This window comes from Anarhichas minor, unplaced genomic scaffold, assembly GCF_050575085.1.
Source record: "Anarhichas minor isolate MPS153535 unplaced genomic scaffold, ASM5057508v1 ptg000087l, whole genome shotgun sequence".
Lineage (NCBI taxonomy): Eukaryota > Metazoa > Chordata > Actinopteri > Perciformes > Anarhichadidae > Anarhichas > Anarhichas minor.
The window spans coordinates 1,666,705-1,681,731 of record NW_027466533.1 but is presented as its reverse complement, the minus strand read 5'-3'; the positions used below and the strand labels follow the sequence as shown (position 1 = coordinate 1,681,731).

General features: G+C 40.7%; 1 protein-coding gene across 7 annotated transcripts in view; it reads left to right on the top strand.

The window, feature by feature from the left end:
* Positions 1–3,809: 3,809 nt before the first annotated feature.
* Positions 3,810–15,027, top strand: part of usp9 (ubiquitin specific peptidase 9) — a 38,844-nt gene continuing 27,626 nt past the window's right edge. For 3 of the 7 annotated variants that reach the window (XM_076081842.1, XM_076081839.1, XM_076081836.1), the window contains exons 1-6: positions 3,811–4,198; positions 8,576–8,844; positions 11,104–11,249; positions 11,644–11,723; positions 12,752–12,864; positions 14,762–14,980. In XM_076081842.1, coding sequence (XP_075937957.1) covers positions 8,743–8,844; positions 11,104–11,249; positions 11,644–11,723; positions 12,752–12,864; positions 14,762–14,980 — 660 coding nt within the window. In that variant the 5' untranslated portion in view covers positions 3,811–4,198; positions 8,576–8,742. Of the gene's footprint in view, positions 4,270–8,575; positions 8,845–11,103; positions 11,250–11,643; positions 11,724–12,751; positions 12,865–14,761; positions 14,981–15,027 lie in introns of all 7 variants that reach the window. The other 4 variants (XM_076081841.1, XM_076081840.1, XM_076081838.1 and 1 more) reach the window with 3 other exon arrangements.

Here is a 15,027-nt window from a genome sequence, read left to right as displayed (position 1 = left end):
CTAGGGTAGAAATACTGTTACAAGTAAAAGTACAAAAAAATATAAACATCATGATATACTTGAATTGTGCAGAATGACCCATTTAAGAATATTGTATTTTAAACTAGAAAATTCCTAAAGAAATTTTGACAGTGTGGCTTCTACTGCCTGAAGAAATCGCAATATATACACACGCCAATGTTACCGGTCGTGTCATTCAGGTTCAATTGAGATAGCGCTACTCTCTTTTCTGCATTTTAGATTCATACTCTTGGATTGAAACTTGTATTTGTGGGGCTTTTATTTTGAAAGGGTGGGACTGGGTGGGTGAGAGAGGGGGAGAGGAGACAGAATCATAATGTTTGTCACTAAAATGAGAGGCTTCATCACAAGCATTCCAGTTAGAATTCATTCTGTGGGGCTTTTAATTTGAAATGGGGGGGGGGGGGGGGGGGGGGTGAGAGGGGAAAATCCTCTAAAAATATCTAAGACCTGAATGACTGTATGATAGAGAGAGACACAGAGAGAGAGAGAGACAGACAGAAAGATAGACAGAGAGGAGAGAGAGACAGAGTGAGAGAGAGACAGGCAGACAGACAGTTAGATGGACTGAGTGAGTGGGAGAGAGAGACAGGCAGACAGTTAGATGGACTGAGTGTGTGGGAGAGAGAGACAGACAGACAGACAGTTAGATGGACTGAGTGAGTGGGAGAGAGAGAGAGAGCCTGCATGCGTGTAACTGGTTGCCATGGCGAGGACGCACCTGGTGTTAGAGGCAGACTGATTAAGAAACATTACAGTAAACAGTGATTTTGAACAAAACCCCTAACTCCTTTTAACAAATTAGCAGGAGTCTGAGTGCCAAAATATGGATACCGTGAGAAAGATAAGACTCTGGCAAACGCGCTGATGTGTTTTTTATGTTTGTGGTGTTAATAATGTGAGCTCCAGAGCAATAGACAAAACTGGTACTGTCTGCTTTCTTTGAGAAATTAGTGGTGAGATTTAACATGGAGTCTAATGGAGCAGTTGGTTGGAGTTCATGTCGCTCTGCGGCTCTTTGAGCCAAATGTGTAAGTCCGTTGGATTCCATAGACACTTTACTGCGACCAGCACAACATTTCCAAGCTTTTTGGCCAAAATGGTGTTTCAAGAGTAAAAATTGTGGGAGCTGGAGCAATTTGTTTGGAAAAATCACAGAAGATTTTCAAGCTCCGCTCCACTCTGACAGTTATGCTCTCACTCTAGCTCTTAATACACACCCATTATAAAATCTGAAACGGACCCAAAATTTTCCTGAAACTTAATCTGTGACTTCATGAAAACTGTGATAGCTATCAAAATGTCCCTTTGGCTCAATAAAGTGCAGCGTTTTGTCTACGTTTTAAACTTTGAATCATGTTTCTACGAAAATGTACAGCTAGTCAATATGGGCCCAAAGTTAAGTGTTTTTTTAGCTCTCTTCACGCCGAAACCCCATTCAAGTGAATGGAGAAATTTTGCTCCGTTTTTGGGGATTTTCGGGAATTTTCGGGAAAACCGCTTGGCGAATTTCTCCGAAAAATAGATAGCACACTATTCCCGATCAGGCCGCACGTTTTGATGTATTTTTCACGCCGCTGTTGGCAACGCTGTGTGAGGAGAAGCTGCCAAACTTCATTTTGCTCAGTTTTTCGGGGTTTTCCGGGATTTTCGGGAAAACCGCTGGGCGAATCTCTCCGAAAAACAGTTTCCGCACTATTCCCGATCAGGCCGCACGTTTTGATATATTTTTCACGCCGCTGTTGGCAACGCTGTGTGAGGAGAGGCGTGCCAAACTTTTGGATAAACCTGATTATTATTATGGGTAAGCCCGATGGATAATATACAGTGTGCTTTGGCACAGGCAGTTTTACTGCCTTGTGCCACAAAGCCACACTGAATTATTGGATTATAATCATTGATAGATGATGTAATGCTTTAATGTTGCAGGGGGCAACGGTCATTGTAATTAGTTTATATACTGCTTTGTAGCTTAATCTGCGATAACGTAACTTTGTATTTGTTGGTTATAATTTGTATTAGTAATCTGAGTAGAAGTATAAAGTAACATAAAATGGAATTACTCAAGCGGACTAAAGTACAAGTACCTCAAACTTGTACTTAAGTACAGTAGGCTACTTGAGTAAATGTACTTTTCAGTACTACTCACTTTCCACCACTGCAGATGACAGAGAAGGTTAACGAATAAACAAAGAGCCAAAAAATCCATTACTTAATGAATCACAAAATGCTGTAACAATAAACAACTTAATATGATATTAAAACTCATAAGCTCTGATGTGTAGAGCTTTTGACAGCGATACCTCAGGCATCAGTTAAACAACTTTATCAAATCTTAAATACTTGATATTCTTGTGTTCATGTGCTTGATTTTTTTTAACACAGATGTGATTATAATACTATTAAATCCTGCCATCTTTAATGGTATGTTATCTTGGTCAAGTCTACCTTGAAAAGCATTCCAAGAGATGGTTTATAGGAGATCTGAATGTATTAATAAATTTTGTTTCGTTTCGTTTGAGAGGTCACAATTTATTTGTATTTTGATTTACTGCTACATGTCCCCACCTCTATAGCCAGCTCAACACTTCTCAGTACCCCTTTGTGAAACAGGGGTAATTAAAGTAATATAAGAATTGGATCGGAACGTTATCGTCCGACAACCCCAAAGCTCAGGTATTGGGACTGAAAAAGTTGGATTGGTGCATCCTTAAATAGAAACATACACAATATGCAAAGTGACACAACACATGCATCCATTCTCACACTGCAATGAGTCATACCAAGGTTCTTCTATATTTTCTATTATCTCATTTACTGACTTTCATTGCCTTATTTTGTAAATATGATGCTATCCTAGTGGTGTATTTGATCAAGATTATTATGTACATGAAGTCATAAGTGTTACAGATTCATGTCTGAAAGGGGCTCATATTGTTCCCATATAACCTTGTTGGCTTCCAGGGGTGGTGGAGTATTGTGTATTTGTGTACGCCGATACATAAAACACATTGGGTATGGCAGAAAAGATTGACTGACAATATATAGCATATTAAACTGACTCCAAGAGGCAGGCTTTGAAATTGAATATTAGAGATATGAAAAGATTTGTATCATCCCTCAATGCTGCCAGTGAACTGGTCATAAATTAAATGTTCCCCTTCAATCCATAAATCCTGCCAGCTGCTTGTTTACTGAAGCTGTGAGGAATAGAGTATCTAGAAAAATGCAAACCCCTATTCATTGTAATAGAATCAGTACAAATGCCCTGTAGCAACCCCTTTTCTGAAATCCCTCTAATTTGTTGATTGAAGGTGTTGACTATTTACTGTGCTGATTGATGAGTTTGGTGTCTTACAGACAGACATAAAATATTGTGACCATATCCTTTAATCTGGCCACAATCTATAACTGAATTAACAAAAGTGAAAGTGATCATAGTTTACAGAATATTTCCATGCCCAAGCAGTCTTGCATGACTTTGACATGAGCTTATATTAAATGTGTCCCTATGTGTGTCCTTGTAACCACACCCTCTCTAATTAAATACATGATTTAATGTCAGTTTGTGTGTTTGCTTGACAGACACGATAACGTTACCCATCCATGTATGACCACCCCGTGCGATAGGAGGCGATATAGTCAAGTGCGCCAGGTTGCTCAGTTTCTTTCGCCTGGTTTTTATCAAACTACGGACTGGATTACCTCGCTGGAGCCGGAGTCCCTTATCAGAATTGAGAGGGGTTTTATGCCCTTTCCATTCAGCGGGTGTTGTGTTTGCTGCGCTGTTCTCCGTTGTGGTGCAAACTGGCTCATAGACAACGCCGACTGCTGGAGTTCACACAGTCGTCTGGCCCGTTTTACTGAGCGGCATTTGTGTCCGACTGCGCTTCCGCCATGTTGAACTGATTCAAGTTGTGAGTGACTGCTGGGACCGAAGTGACAAGCCCCAGAAATTGGACTAGATAGAGTTAGGGGGCTGTTACCGCGCCGGTGACGCAGGAAAAACACCCAGAAGCCGAGGAGAAAACGTAGGAATTAGATATTTCTAGTAACAGGTTTTGGGTCCTACAAAACTGTCGCTGATATAGGCCGCGTTTATGTAATATACGACGATACCATCGTTGAAGGCTGGACGTAGCCCGTGAATAGAGGGGGAAGTCATATCAGATTCCTGGTGAGTTGTTAGCTAACTAGCTGGTGATTGTTAGCTGGCTAGTCTTAGCGTCAGCTGGTGGTGGATGCAAGGTAACATTACTGGGGTTACTTGTGATGTTCAGTTGATGGTGGTTTTATCTCTGCTAGCTACTGCTTATTGAAAATGTGACGGTGTCAACGCGATTAAACTGCAATTCGTGATTTTAACAGTACGTGTAGTCAGATTATCTTAACGTTACCCCGCAAGATTCACTGAAGCTAGCGCGAGCTAACGTTAATGGTTCTCGACCCAGTCTACATCCTGAGAACATTTCCTTTAACGTCTCATGTTTACAAGTTACTGATATTTCATTGTCCTCCGCACACAATTTGTATATTTAATTAATAGTTGATTTGTCAAAACCACATTGCTGTTAACATTTTGCATCACTTGGGCTTCCAATAGCTCATTTTCAGTTTGTTTTTGCTAACGTTAAGTTCTAACTTGACGTTAGACGATACAGATCAGAACACTCTGAATTTCAGGAAATAGACGCCTCCCCTGTCACTAACATATTTTATGTTATCTAAAGTAGCCAGACAGGTTCATTTATTTTGAATGCCGAAATTGCTACAAAGTGGTGTAAAGCTTAAACGCTGGGTGTTTATTTTATAGATATGAAAACAAGTCTGCTAGTTGTCGAGTCATACCAGCAAGCCGCTTGTCAAAATAGGAACGTTAACGTTAGCTAAACGCTCCTCCGGGTATTTACTCGCACGGAAGCTAACGGCTAGCTAACGTTAACTGTTTATCTAGATTGCCGCTCGCTAGCATACTAGCACGACCGAAGCGCATTGTAAATGGCGTTATATGGACATTGTTAGTCAACAATTAACCCGGGGAAAGTGATGTTGGATGATGATTTAGGTTATTAACTAAACTATATGTGTGTTTAAGGTCATCCGTTAGGTAGCGACGGTTTGCTGGGCTAGTTTAGTGTCAGGCCCGGTCGAGTAATGAGGCCTGTGTGTCTCAGGGCTTTGGACGACTAGGCCGTCACTGGTCTGGGCGGATCGCCTTGCAGGCTAACCTAACGTTAGTTGCCGAAGCTAGCTAGCAGCTAGCTAGCAGCAGGCGTTAACTAACTAAACCATCAGCTGTTAACGGTGGTTGACGATGCTTGTGTGTATTGATACTTACGTAATGTCACCGTGTACTTTATATGCACCTGGGCTATTTTATTTTGACAATATTCCAAAGGTAACACACATAATGTCATATGACCGATTTATCCGTCCATAAAATATGTATTTTTTTTTCTAAATAACATCAACGAATGTTCAGTCCTAAAGGCCGCAGTTGTATGTTACATAGCTTAGCGCTTGTTTTAATGGTGGCTGTTAAAGTATGTGTCACCTTTTTGACACTGTTGATAAAACATTGTTTTTTGTGCGTCATGAAAGTAACCCACCCTATCTCCCCATTAGTAGATAGTTAGCTACTAAGTGGTTTCACTGATTGTGGCATTCGATACATTCGATGGAATTTCGTTTTCTGAACGCAGAGCACACTAGCCAGATTTAGCCTATTATAATGACTTCAATGTAATGTTCTGTCTGTAATGACAGCTGCAAAACAAATTGCTGATGCTGAAGCAGATGTCGCTGACCTGTAAAATAGGAAATAATCTAGTTTCACTACCGTTACACTAGGAAACACTGTAACTGAAGATAAACCAAACATACGTTTTAACAATTGGTTTCAATCAATACATATCTGATGAGAAATTCATGGATACTCACTAAATATAGTTATGGTGAACAAAATTCATATCAGCCACTTTAGTGTACCCATGTTAACTTGTAAGGCCCATGTTTGCCCCTCTACCAGAGGGTTATGGTTCTTAATGATGTTTATGTTTTTGGGGTTGACTTATTTGTATCTCTAAACTTTGTATTATGTGCATCATTCCACTTGAATTTGATTATTTCCAGTCATTTGTTGATCTGGCAAACTATTGATGTTTCTGGGCAGAAGATCCAGGAGACATGGGCTTTTAGAAAGTAATTGAAATTGAGATCATAATAGCTCAAGGACTCCTATCCTTTGCACCTTGCAAAGGGTCAATCTAAGACGTAGTGTGATTGATAATTTTGTGAAAGCTTTGAGTTGTTTGAACAGCATTGGGGATGTCTTGAAAATGTTCCATTTTGTCCAAAAAAAACATCAAGTCACGTTCCCTTCACTTTATGATGCCCTGCATCGTATTGATTTTGATCACAGGAATCGCGATGGAAAAGGGTTTTGCCTTCATTGCCAGTCTGTAACCCTGATAAAAGCCCTTTCCACCTTCAATGGCAAAATGCATTAAACACAGCATTGACTCTGAACTAGCATATAGCCGAGTGTTAATGTGAATGACTTGAAAACAACGGTGGGGTGTTGCATTTGCCTTGTTTGTGTCTTTCAGCCATCTACTTTATCTTTAACAATTGTGGTTTGATTTGTTGTCCAATGGCCAGTCTTGAACATCGTAAGAAACAGGAACTAATTGGTTTATAAATATATATAGTATTAAACTTCAGGTTTTTGGCTGCTGATTTAAAGGCATGTGTGCTAATGTATAGGTCCCAAATGTCATAGCAGTTCATTCATAGTTCTATCGTTGTACAGTTATCCTGACCAAAATATCTCTTGTTACATGTGGCTCTTTTCAAAAAGAATGGATGCTAAAAAAATGAAAACCACTCAAACATATTGTGTTTGAAAGTTATCTGTAATGAAAGCTGAAGCTTGGACCTATTGGATTGAAATGCATTAGGACATATTTTTCTTCCGGATTTGTTGTTGATCAGACAGTCAAGTGCTGTTGCCAAGTGCTGAATTGGCAGGCTGAATCATGTCGTACTGATTGTCATACTGACATTTAACAGGGGGGATTCCTGTGTCATACAAGTAGGGTCTTTTCCTTGTATTTTTCATCGTTCCTTTTTCTAATAAATAATTGCAATCACTCAAGTTAATTGCTTGCGTCTGAGAATGCCGTGCCATCTGCAAGAAGAAGTCAGACGGGGCAAGGTATGACAAGCCACAAATGTGCTCTGGCTGGAATCTAACCGGGGCAGTTGTTGTTATGTGGAATGCTCCTTAAAACATTTGGCTCATGGGGCGTCCTGATCACGCAGGTTTTAAAGAAACCTCCAGATTATATAAAGATTTTTGGAATAGAAATGGAAAGAAAACCGGTATTGCCCAAACACTGCAGTAAATAACGTTTCCAGTTTACGGACCAACTTCCTGGCTCAACCTGTCAGTGAGGAAACGCTATTGACGCTACATGTTTTACCTCCAGATGAAGTCTGTTAGATAATCTGGCCGAACTGGCGGGTTGTTTGAAAAGATCAGACCATGTGACTGCTCAGGGTTTCTGACCTATCGGCAATGACAATGTCCCCATGTTCTTAGATCTCTGCAATTCACTTGGTGAGCTCAATTGTATTATAATTGGTGAAAAAACAATGGCCAAAACAACTAAAATAACACCCAAGTTGCATTAAACAGAATCGGGCACAGAAAAAGAGTGACTGATAATACGCATTACAAATGACTTAGTCAGTCGTTTTTCAATATGCCAGTCAGAAAAACTAGTAAAGTAAATATAAAACACTGTGTTCACTTAACAATTCATCATTGTTGCCCTAACGCCACGATACACACCTGAGGCTGTATGTTCACCTCGTCCGTGTACACATTTGAGATGATGCTGTCGACTGTGGTGGGACTTGAGATGGACTCAGGCAGACTGTGTCCTCCGGCTACTTCTTCACAGCAAGTGTTGAGGGCCCTGTGTTAGCGAGATGCAACAGAATTTAGTTCAAATTTAACTAAGCATTTGTAGGATTACTTTTGGGGTGACTTTGATATTTGATATTATTATTAATTTTGCTGTTCATTATTGATTTTATAATTGTAGGGCTAGATGAGCTAGCGAGCCCCAACACCACCGGTCACTGTAGTGTTGTCTCATGGTTGGCAAAATTACTCGATGTAAAAACTGTCTGTTAGCAATTGACGATCTACAACTTTAAGTGTAAGATGATGCGGGTCCTGACTTTATAAAATGTAATTAAGATTTATTGAATCATCGATGCTGGATATTCTACATCAAATTTACTTCAGTGATCCGTGTCGGCCCTCCAAAGCTTGTCTGTAGCATCCTGACTCATAACGCATCCAGTTGGCCACAGAACATTTGTGAGGTCGTGAGAAAAAAGTGGTTGACTACCAGACACCGCCTCGTTCAGAACAAGTTGATATAGATGGTTGATTACAACCCCCTTGTGTGTTTCTCTTGTGCATTACAGTTTAACCAGTCTGCTGATTGTTGTGACCTTTACCCCTTCTTACCCGCTCCAGGTTATGCAATGGTCTCAGCGGCACGTCCAGATCTCCAGGTGCTTGTGTCCCTCTCTCGTGCGTCCGGGCTCTCTTCCCTCTGCTCTACAGCTGAGGTGGCTGTGATTTCCCTCCTGGCCAGCGCTCCCTAAGAGGCCAAGATTGCCAAGATCTGCCCCGTGGCGAGCATGACGGCCACCACGCGTGGCTCTCCGGTGGGGGGCAACGACAGTCAGGGCCAGGGCCAGGCACCTGATGCTCAAAGCCAACCCCCACTGTCACAGAACCAGGTCAGCATCATCGTTCCAAAACTTTAGACTTTTACTCATTGTCTGTCACGATATTTTGTCCTATATGTTGAATATTTCTGTTGTCCCCTTTGGCTGGCTACTGCTTTCATCCAATCGCGTTGTCTCGTCTTTGTTTTACATGGCTGTGCACTACACTGACGGTAGACACATGCTTTTAGATTAACCTGTGAAAGGAGAAGGGATGTAATGTCTTTTGATATATCTTTTTATTTTGTTGGTCCAGACACTGCAGCACAGTGTTTAAAAATAAGAAGATATTGCTCCTACCTAAACCACACACAGATGCCCAAGGGGACAAAAAGGGAGGGGAGTAGGGAGCGGAAAAGAGGGAGAAAGAGAGTGGAGGCGAGGCATCAATGAACAGAGCCTCCTGAGTGATGGATAAAGGGGTGTGTGTGTGTGTGTGTGTGTGTGTGTGTGTGTGTGTGTGTGTGTGTGTGTGTGTGTGTGTGAGATGAGCCGTGGTGAGAGGCAAGCTGCCTATGTAGGTCAGCCAAGCAGAAGGAGCCTTCACCACACACCCCCACATTTCATATTTCTCAGTTATGCATCTCCCTCCACTATGTGTGTCGCTCTTTTACTCCGTCACACACAGACACACACACAGCTGCTCACACCACCGGATTAGGAAGGAGATAAAGACGGAAACGGTCACGTTGGCGCTTAAACTCACATCCGTGGATGTACATTGCTGCCTTTTGTTTCTCAAGCACTCCTTCCTTCAAAAAAATGTCTGTTTGACAGCACCGTAACACGGATACACCCACATGCTAACACATTTATACTTCTAACACATCCATGTCGGCCTACAGGTTTTGTTTCCTTTGGGTGGATAAGGATGAAAAGAGCATTGCTCTGTGCGCCAAATGCTACGAGCATAATGACTTGAATGGCTTTGTTTAAAGGCCTTTCAGGAGAGACACCTGCTTCTTTATGCCTACATGCATGTACACTTAGTGACCGGGACAATAGAAACCCTATCCCATGCAAGAAGTGGGCCTTGCCTCTCCATTGGTACATGGTCCTATAGAAACCGGTGTGTGTGTGCAACAGCAATTCAAGTTCCACTCTCTCTTTAGAGGATTTTTCCACTAAAAATGACTGAATTTGCAGCAGCTTTACTGAAAGTTTAAGCGAGTTTTGCGGTTGTCGTTTTGTTCTTTTGCTGCAGATTTGGATTAATTTATGGAAGAACACAGTATTTAGTAAATTCAGAATAATTCTTCAAGGGATTTGGTGAGGCTGGTGCATTGTTCAGGGCCCATTTTTAAAGAATTTTGATGGATTGGTATCCGCTACATAAAGCCGGGGCCCGTATCGGATCCTTTGTTTCGATACACCAGTGATCAAAAGTGCCCCTTAATAAACGACACATAGCACAGCCTCGTTAGCGAGTGATCAGACGAGCACGCACATTGGATAAACAGCAGCCTGCTGTTTCAGTTAATGATGACTGTTAGTGAGCTGACAGGCAAAAAATATTTAAATATACCTTTAAAAAGTGTTGTCGCTATTTCAGTGTTTCTTCTCACCTTAAATGATGCTGTTGGTTCTCATATTTATTTATGGCATAACATTTGTGTTAATAGACACAAAATCCAAACAGATTGACAGGAAACATCCTGGTGGTTGAATGGTTCAATACACCTGCCCTGTTACCACGACATCCAGTCAGGAACTAGTCCTCACCTCTGTTTCCTGTCAGTCACACTATCAAAATAAATATACATTTTTTTAAATAACTATACAATAAATAGATTACATATGAATTAAATACATAGAAATAAATAATAGATGTGTAACAACATGGCTGTTACTTAACTTGAAATTCTTCACCCCACAAGTGGAGAGAAACAAACGGAAATGAAGTTGCTTCTGTTTTTTGTCCCCAACAATTTAGTTTTCCATTGTGTAATGGACATAAAAGCTAATCGGGAATTTATTACTTTTCTTTTGCATTACATAGTACAGGTATTTCAATTATATTACATTTCCAAATGTTAAAATTTTTCCCACAATGTAGCTATGTTGCAAACATGATGCACACAAGCTTTATATCTGAAGGATTTAATCTACTCAACTCTGTGACTAATTCTTTGAATTAAGTACTTTTTAGGTATTGTGTTTTTGATACCTGGTCTGAGGTAGTACTGTAGTATATGATACAGAGATCAGTAGGCACTGCATGATACAGAGATCAGTAGGCACTGCATGATTCTGATTGTGTGTTTTTTCTAGACATCATCTCCTAACTCATCCAATGAGAACTCTCCAGTGAGCCCACCGGATGAGCAGGGCCAGGGGGACGCCCCCCCTCAGCTGGAAGAGGAGGAGCCCGCCTTCCCTCACACTGACCTAGCCAAGCTGGATGACATGATCAACAGGTATTTACTCACATGGCTGCATCCTCGCTCACAGAAATATTGTTTGAAAACTCCAAAAAAGTGAGTTTCCACGGCAGGATTCCTTGTAAAGTGGGATTTCCTCAAATTCCAGTCTGTAGGTAATTGTGACAATATCCACATAATTGATCATTAGCAGTAGATGCTCACAATACCCACAGGGGACAACTGAATTTCAACAATTACAGAACTAACAGGCTCTCACAGAAACATTTTGTTTGCATAGTTTGTGATGTTATGTATTTTTGATTTAGGTTAAAATATTTTCAAATCCAGCTCAATTCAGTGCTCCATGAACCAGCCTCTCATGTCTTCCATTGACTTAGCATGTAGCACTTAGCATGCCTTTGTTGATTCATGTTTTTTTCCCTCCCAGGCCTCGTTGGGTCGTTCCAGTTTTGCCAAAAGGCGAGTTAGAAGTCCTCTTGGAAGCTGCTATTGACCTGAGTAAAAAAGGTATGAATATACAGTGTGTTCTTCTGTCTATAGAGATGCTTTGTGGCACTTACATCCCACAGTCATTGCTTTTCAAGGCTAATCAAACACATTATTCATCATCACAAAGTCAATTTAAGTGTAGAGAATAAGGCCACTACTATGATTACTTTCATTTTTAATTAATCTGTTGAATATGTTTTCAGTCATTTGATTAATGTTGTTTATAGAATCTCAGTAAATAGTGAGTAAGACCCCGCCACACCTTCCCAGAACCCAATGTGTTTAACACATCACACACAGATATGTAATGTACAATTTTATCAAACAAATGTTTTACCCTTTTTGCTTGAAATAGAACTTAAACGATTAGTAGAAATATATGGATATGGTCATTTTTGATGTTATTTTCTTTGTGGATTAATCTCTCCGAAACCCAAAGATTTAAATTTACAATGAAATGAAACCGAGAAAGCAGCAAATGTTCACATTTAAATTCTGGTCTAAAATTTGTCTACTCGGTGGAGTCGACATATTCAAATGTCTGTAACCAGGCAAGACACTTCCTCTATGCTGAACCAAATATTAATGGCATGTTTGTTTTTCTACTCTTTCTGCACTCATTATGTTATGAGAATAAATATTTTGTCAACAAAGGATCTTTGTCAGGTCAGCGTCTGAATCGTACCCTTCCTATTACACTCAGGCTGTTGATAAATATTAAATGCTCTCTGAATCGACTCAATTATCAAAAATATATTTTCAATATATGTCGGACTGCAGCTGCTCTGTACTGCGGTTATAGCTGATAACGCCGTGCCGGCAGACAACACAGTCACAGAAGCGTAGCACCCACACTCTGGTGAACACTGTTAGCTATGTCAGCTGCTTCGCCGGAGTTTGCACTATTAGCGCTGTTAGCACCATAAGCTATGAGCCACCGGCTCTACGTCGACATGTTGAGAGATCATCGAAATGCTCCCAATCTCGCATCTTTAAGAAAATGGAATCCTAAAATGTTCCTCTTTTTTTTTTTTTTTTTTTTGCAGGACTGGATGTGAAGTGTGAGGCTTGTCAGAGATTTTTCCGAGATGGTCTGACCATCTCCTTCACAAAGATCCTGACAGACGAGGCGGTCAGTGGCTGGAAGTTTGAGATTCATGTGAGTTTTCACTGTTGCTTTATATTTGCATACTTAAATAGCTTGAAAGATGTATATTTTCTTCTTTTCAAATGAAATACGCAACCCATCATACCTGAGCTCTTCATTTTTTTAATGAATGAAATATGGCTGCTTGTTTGTAATGCATGTAGAAGCTCAATTTAACAGGTAGAGGATAACCATCTTTGTAATTTGACGCCACTTTCAGTTCCCACAGAGCACGACAACTACTTTGTACTGGTTGATATGGGAGGGATCGAAGGCGTTAGGTTGACAAAAATCCATATTATTGTCAGGTGGTAGGACTCAGCATGGTCTCCTTAGCTTTTATTTATTCTTTTACACATTTGCCCTTATGTCAGTGGATGCTTGCAATGCTCAGACCAGGGTCTTGCCTGTAAATTGAGTTACCTGTTTGCTTTTCTTAGAGCTGAGGGAAAGAGGCAACGCCAGAAGTGATCAATCAATGATCCGTTTGTTGGAGGTAGCTGAGGCTTGCTGTTGTGTTGTATTAAGGAGATTGATCTCTGGAACGTAAAGGAGCAAAATGTCCTTTTCTTTCTCCAGTCACCCTTTAAATATTGTTGACTACATTGTTTTAATCTATAACTTTAATTTAGTACATTACACAGGAAACACTTATTTTGTTATTATCCACAGCTGCTCTGATTTATTCTCATTCCACCCAAAAATGTTCAGGATGCAACCAGATGCTAGTAAACTACACGACTTTACTGATGTCTGAAAGCTTCTCTGGAATGCTTTGATGACCCAGTCCCATATTGATTACTGGTATCTGGCTCCTTCACATCTGTGAATCTGACAGGAACCATGCAGAAGGGTCATTTTATTAATGATCTGACTAGCAGGCACGTGTTTTGTTTTGTTGTGTAAAACATCCGAGTTGACAGTTAGTCTATTGTAGAGGTGAAGTCTGTGGCAGCTGCTCTATCGAGGCTCGCCTGACTGCAGGGTAACCGGGCAGAAGCCATGAATAATATAGTGTTTCTAATATTTCCAAGTAAAGTGTATTAATCTTAAGGTATCAGTGAAAACATTGAGTTTTTAGAAACGAAAACACAAAGTAATAACACATTAATTTGAACCGTCGACCCAGACTGTTTAGTTTTGATTCAACTTGTTAATTAAAGTAAATTCTTATTTGGATACTATGTATTGTACATGTATGTATTAGGCCATGGCATATGACTGATTTACTTTAATTTGTGCAAAAAACGTTAATTATAAATGGCTTACACTGTGACAAATATCTCTAAATTGCATTCTACATCCTTTTCTAACCTGTTTTCAACATACCGGGCCTCTGACTTCAACTTGAAGTGCTGCAGAGGAGTTGATCCAGGAGATTAAAGGCTCCATTAGGAGAGAAGATTTGAACATTAGTTACAGGCTACTGTGCTAACATTATCTCGCCAACTCGTATTGTTCCCAAAGTGCATACTTTTGGTAATATTGCAGCGGTTTGAGGTTTAAATTGGTTTAATGTAGTTATATTTTTGAAGTCAAGAAACGGTAGTTCTGCAATTCTGTTGAATTGACGAGGTGAGCAGGTGACGTAGCTGTGCACTGTTCTGTGGAATGGGTCTGGGGATTCAGGGCAAATTAGATGTCAATCTGTATTTATGAACTTTTGTGTAGTAATAAGTCAGGATATACTCGGACAACCCAAGCAAATCCTGTGTGGGGGAAACACTAGATTTTAAGGTCAGAATGTAAGATTATTGTTCCTAAACCAGAAGCGGATCGCAGCGTTTCTGAGAAAAGACATTGGACTTGAAATTCTCTTCCTCGCCCCATCTGGCTTTTGTTCTCCATCTCTCATGGTCTGATTGTTAATACCACTTTTTTCCCCCTCCATACACCCCTTGTCTCACAGAGGTGTATCATCAACAACACACACCGGTTGGTGGAGCTGTGTGTGGCCAAGCTCTCTCAGGACTGGTTCCCTCTACTGGAGCTACTGGCCATGGCCACCAACCCCCACTGCAAGTTCCATATCTACAACGGCACACGGCCCTCTGAGACCGTCCCCGCTGGAGCACAGCTGGCCGACGATGAGCTGTTCGCCCGGCCACCAGACCCACGCTCTCCTAAGGTGAGTCACCACCGCATGAAAATTGTGCCTCTTTAATATGGTGTTCA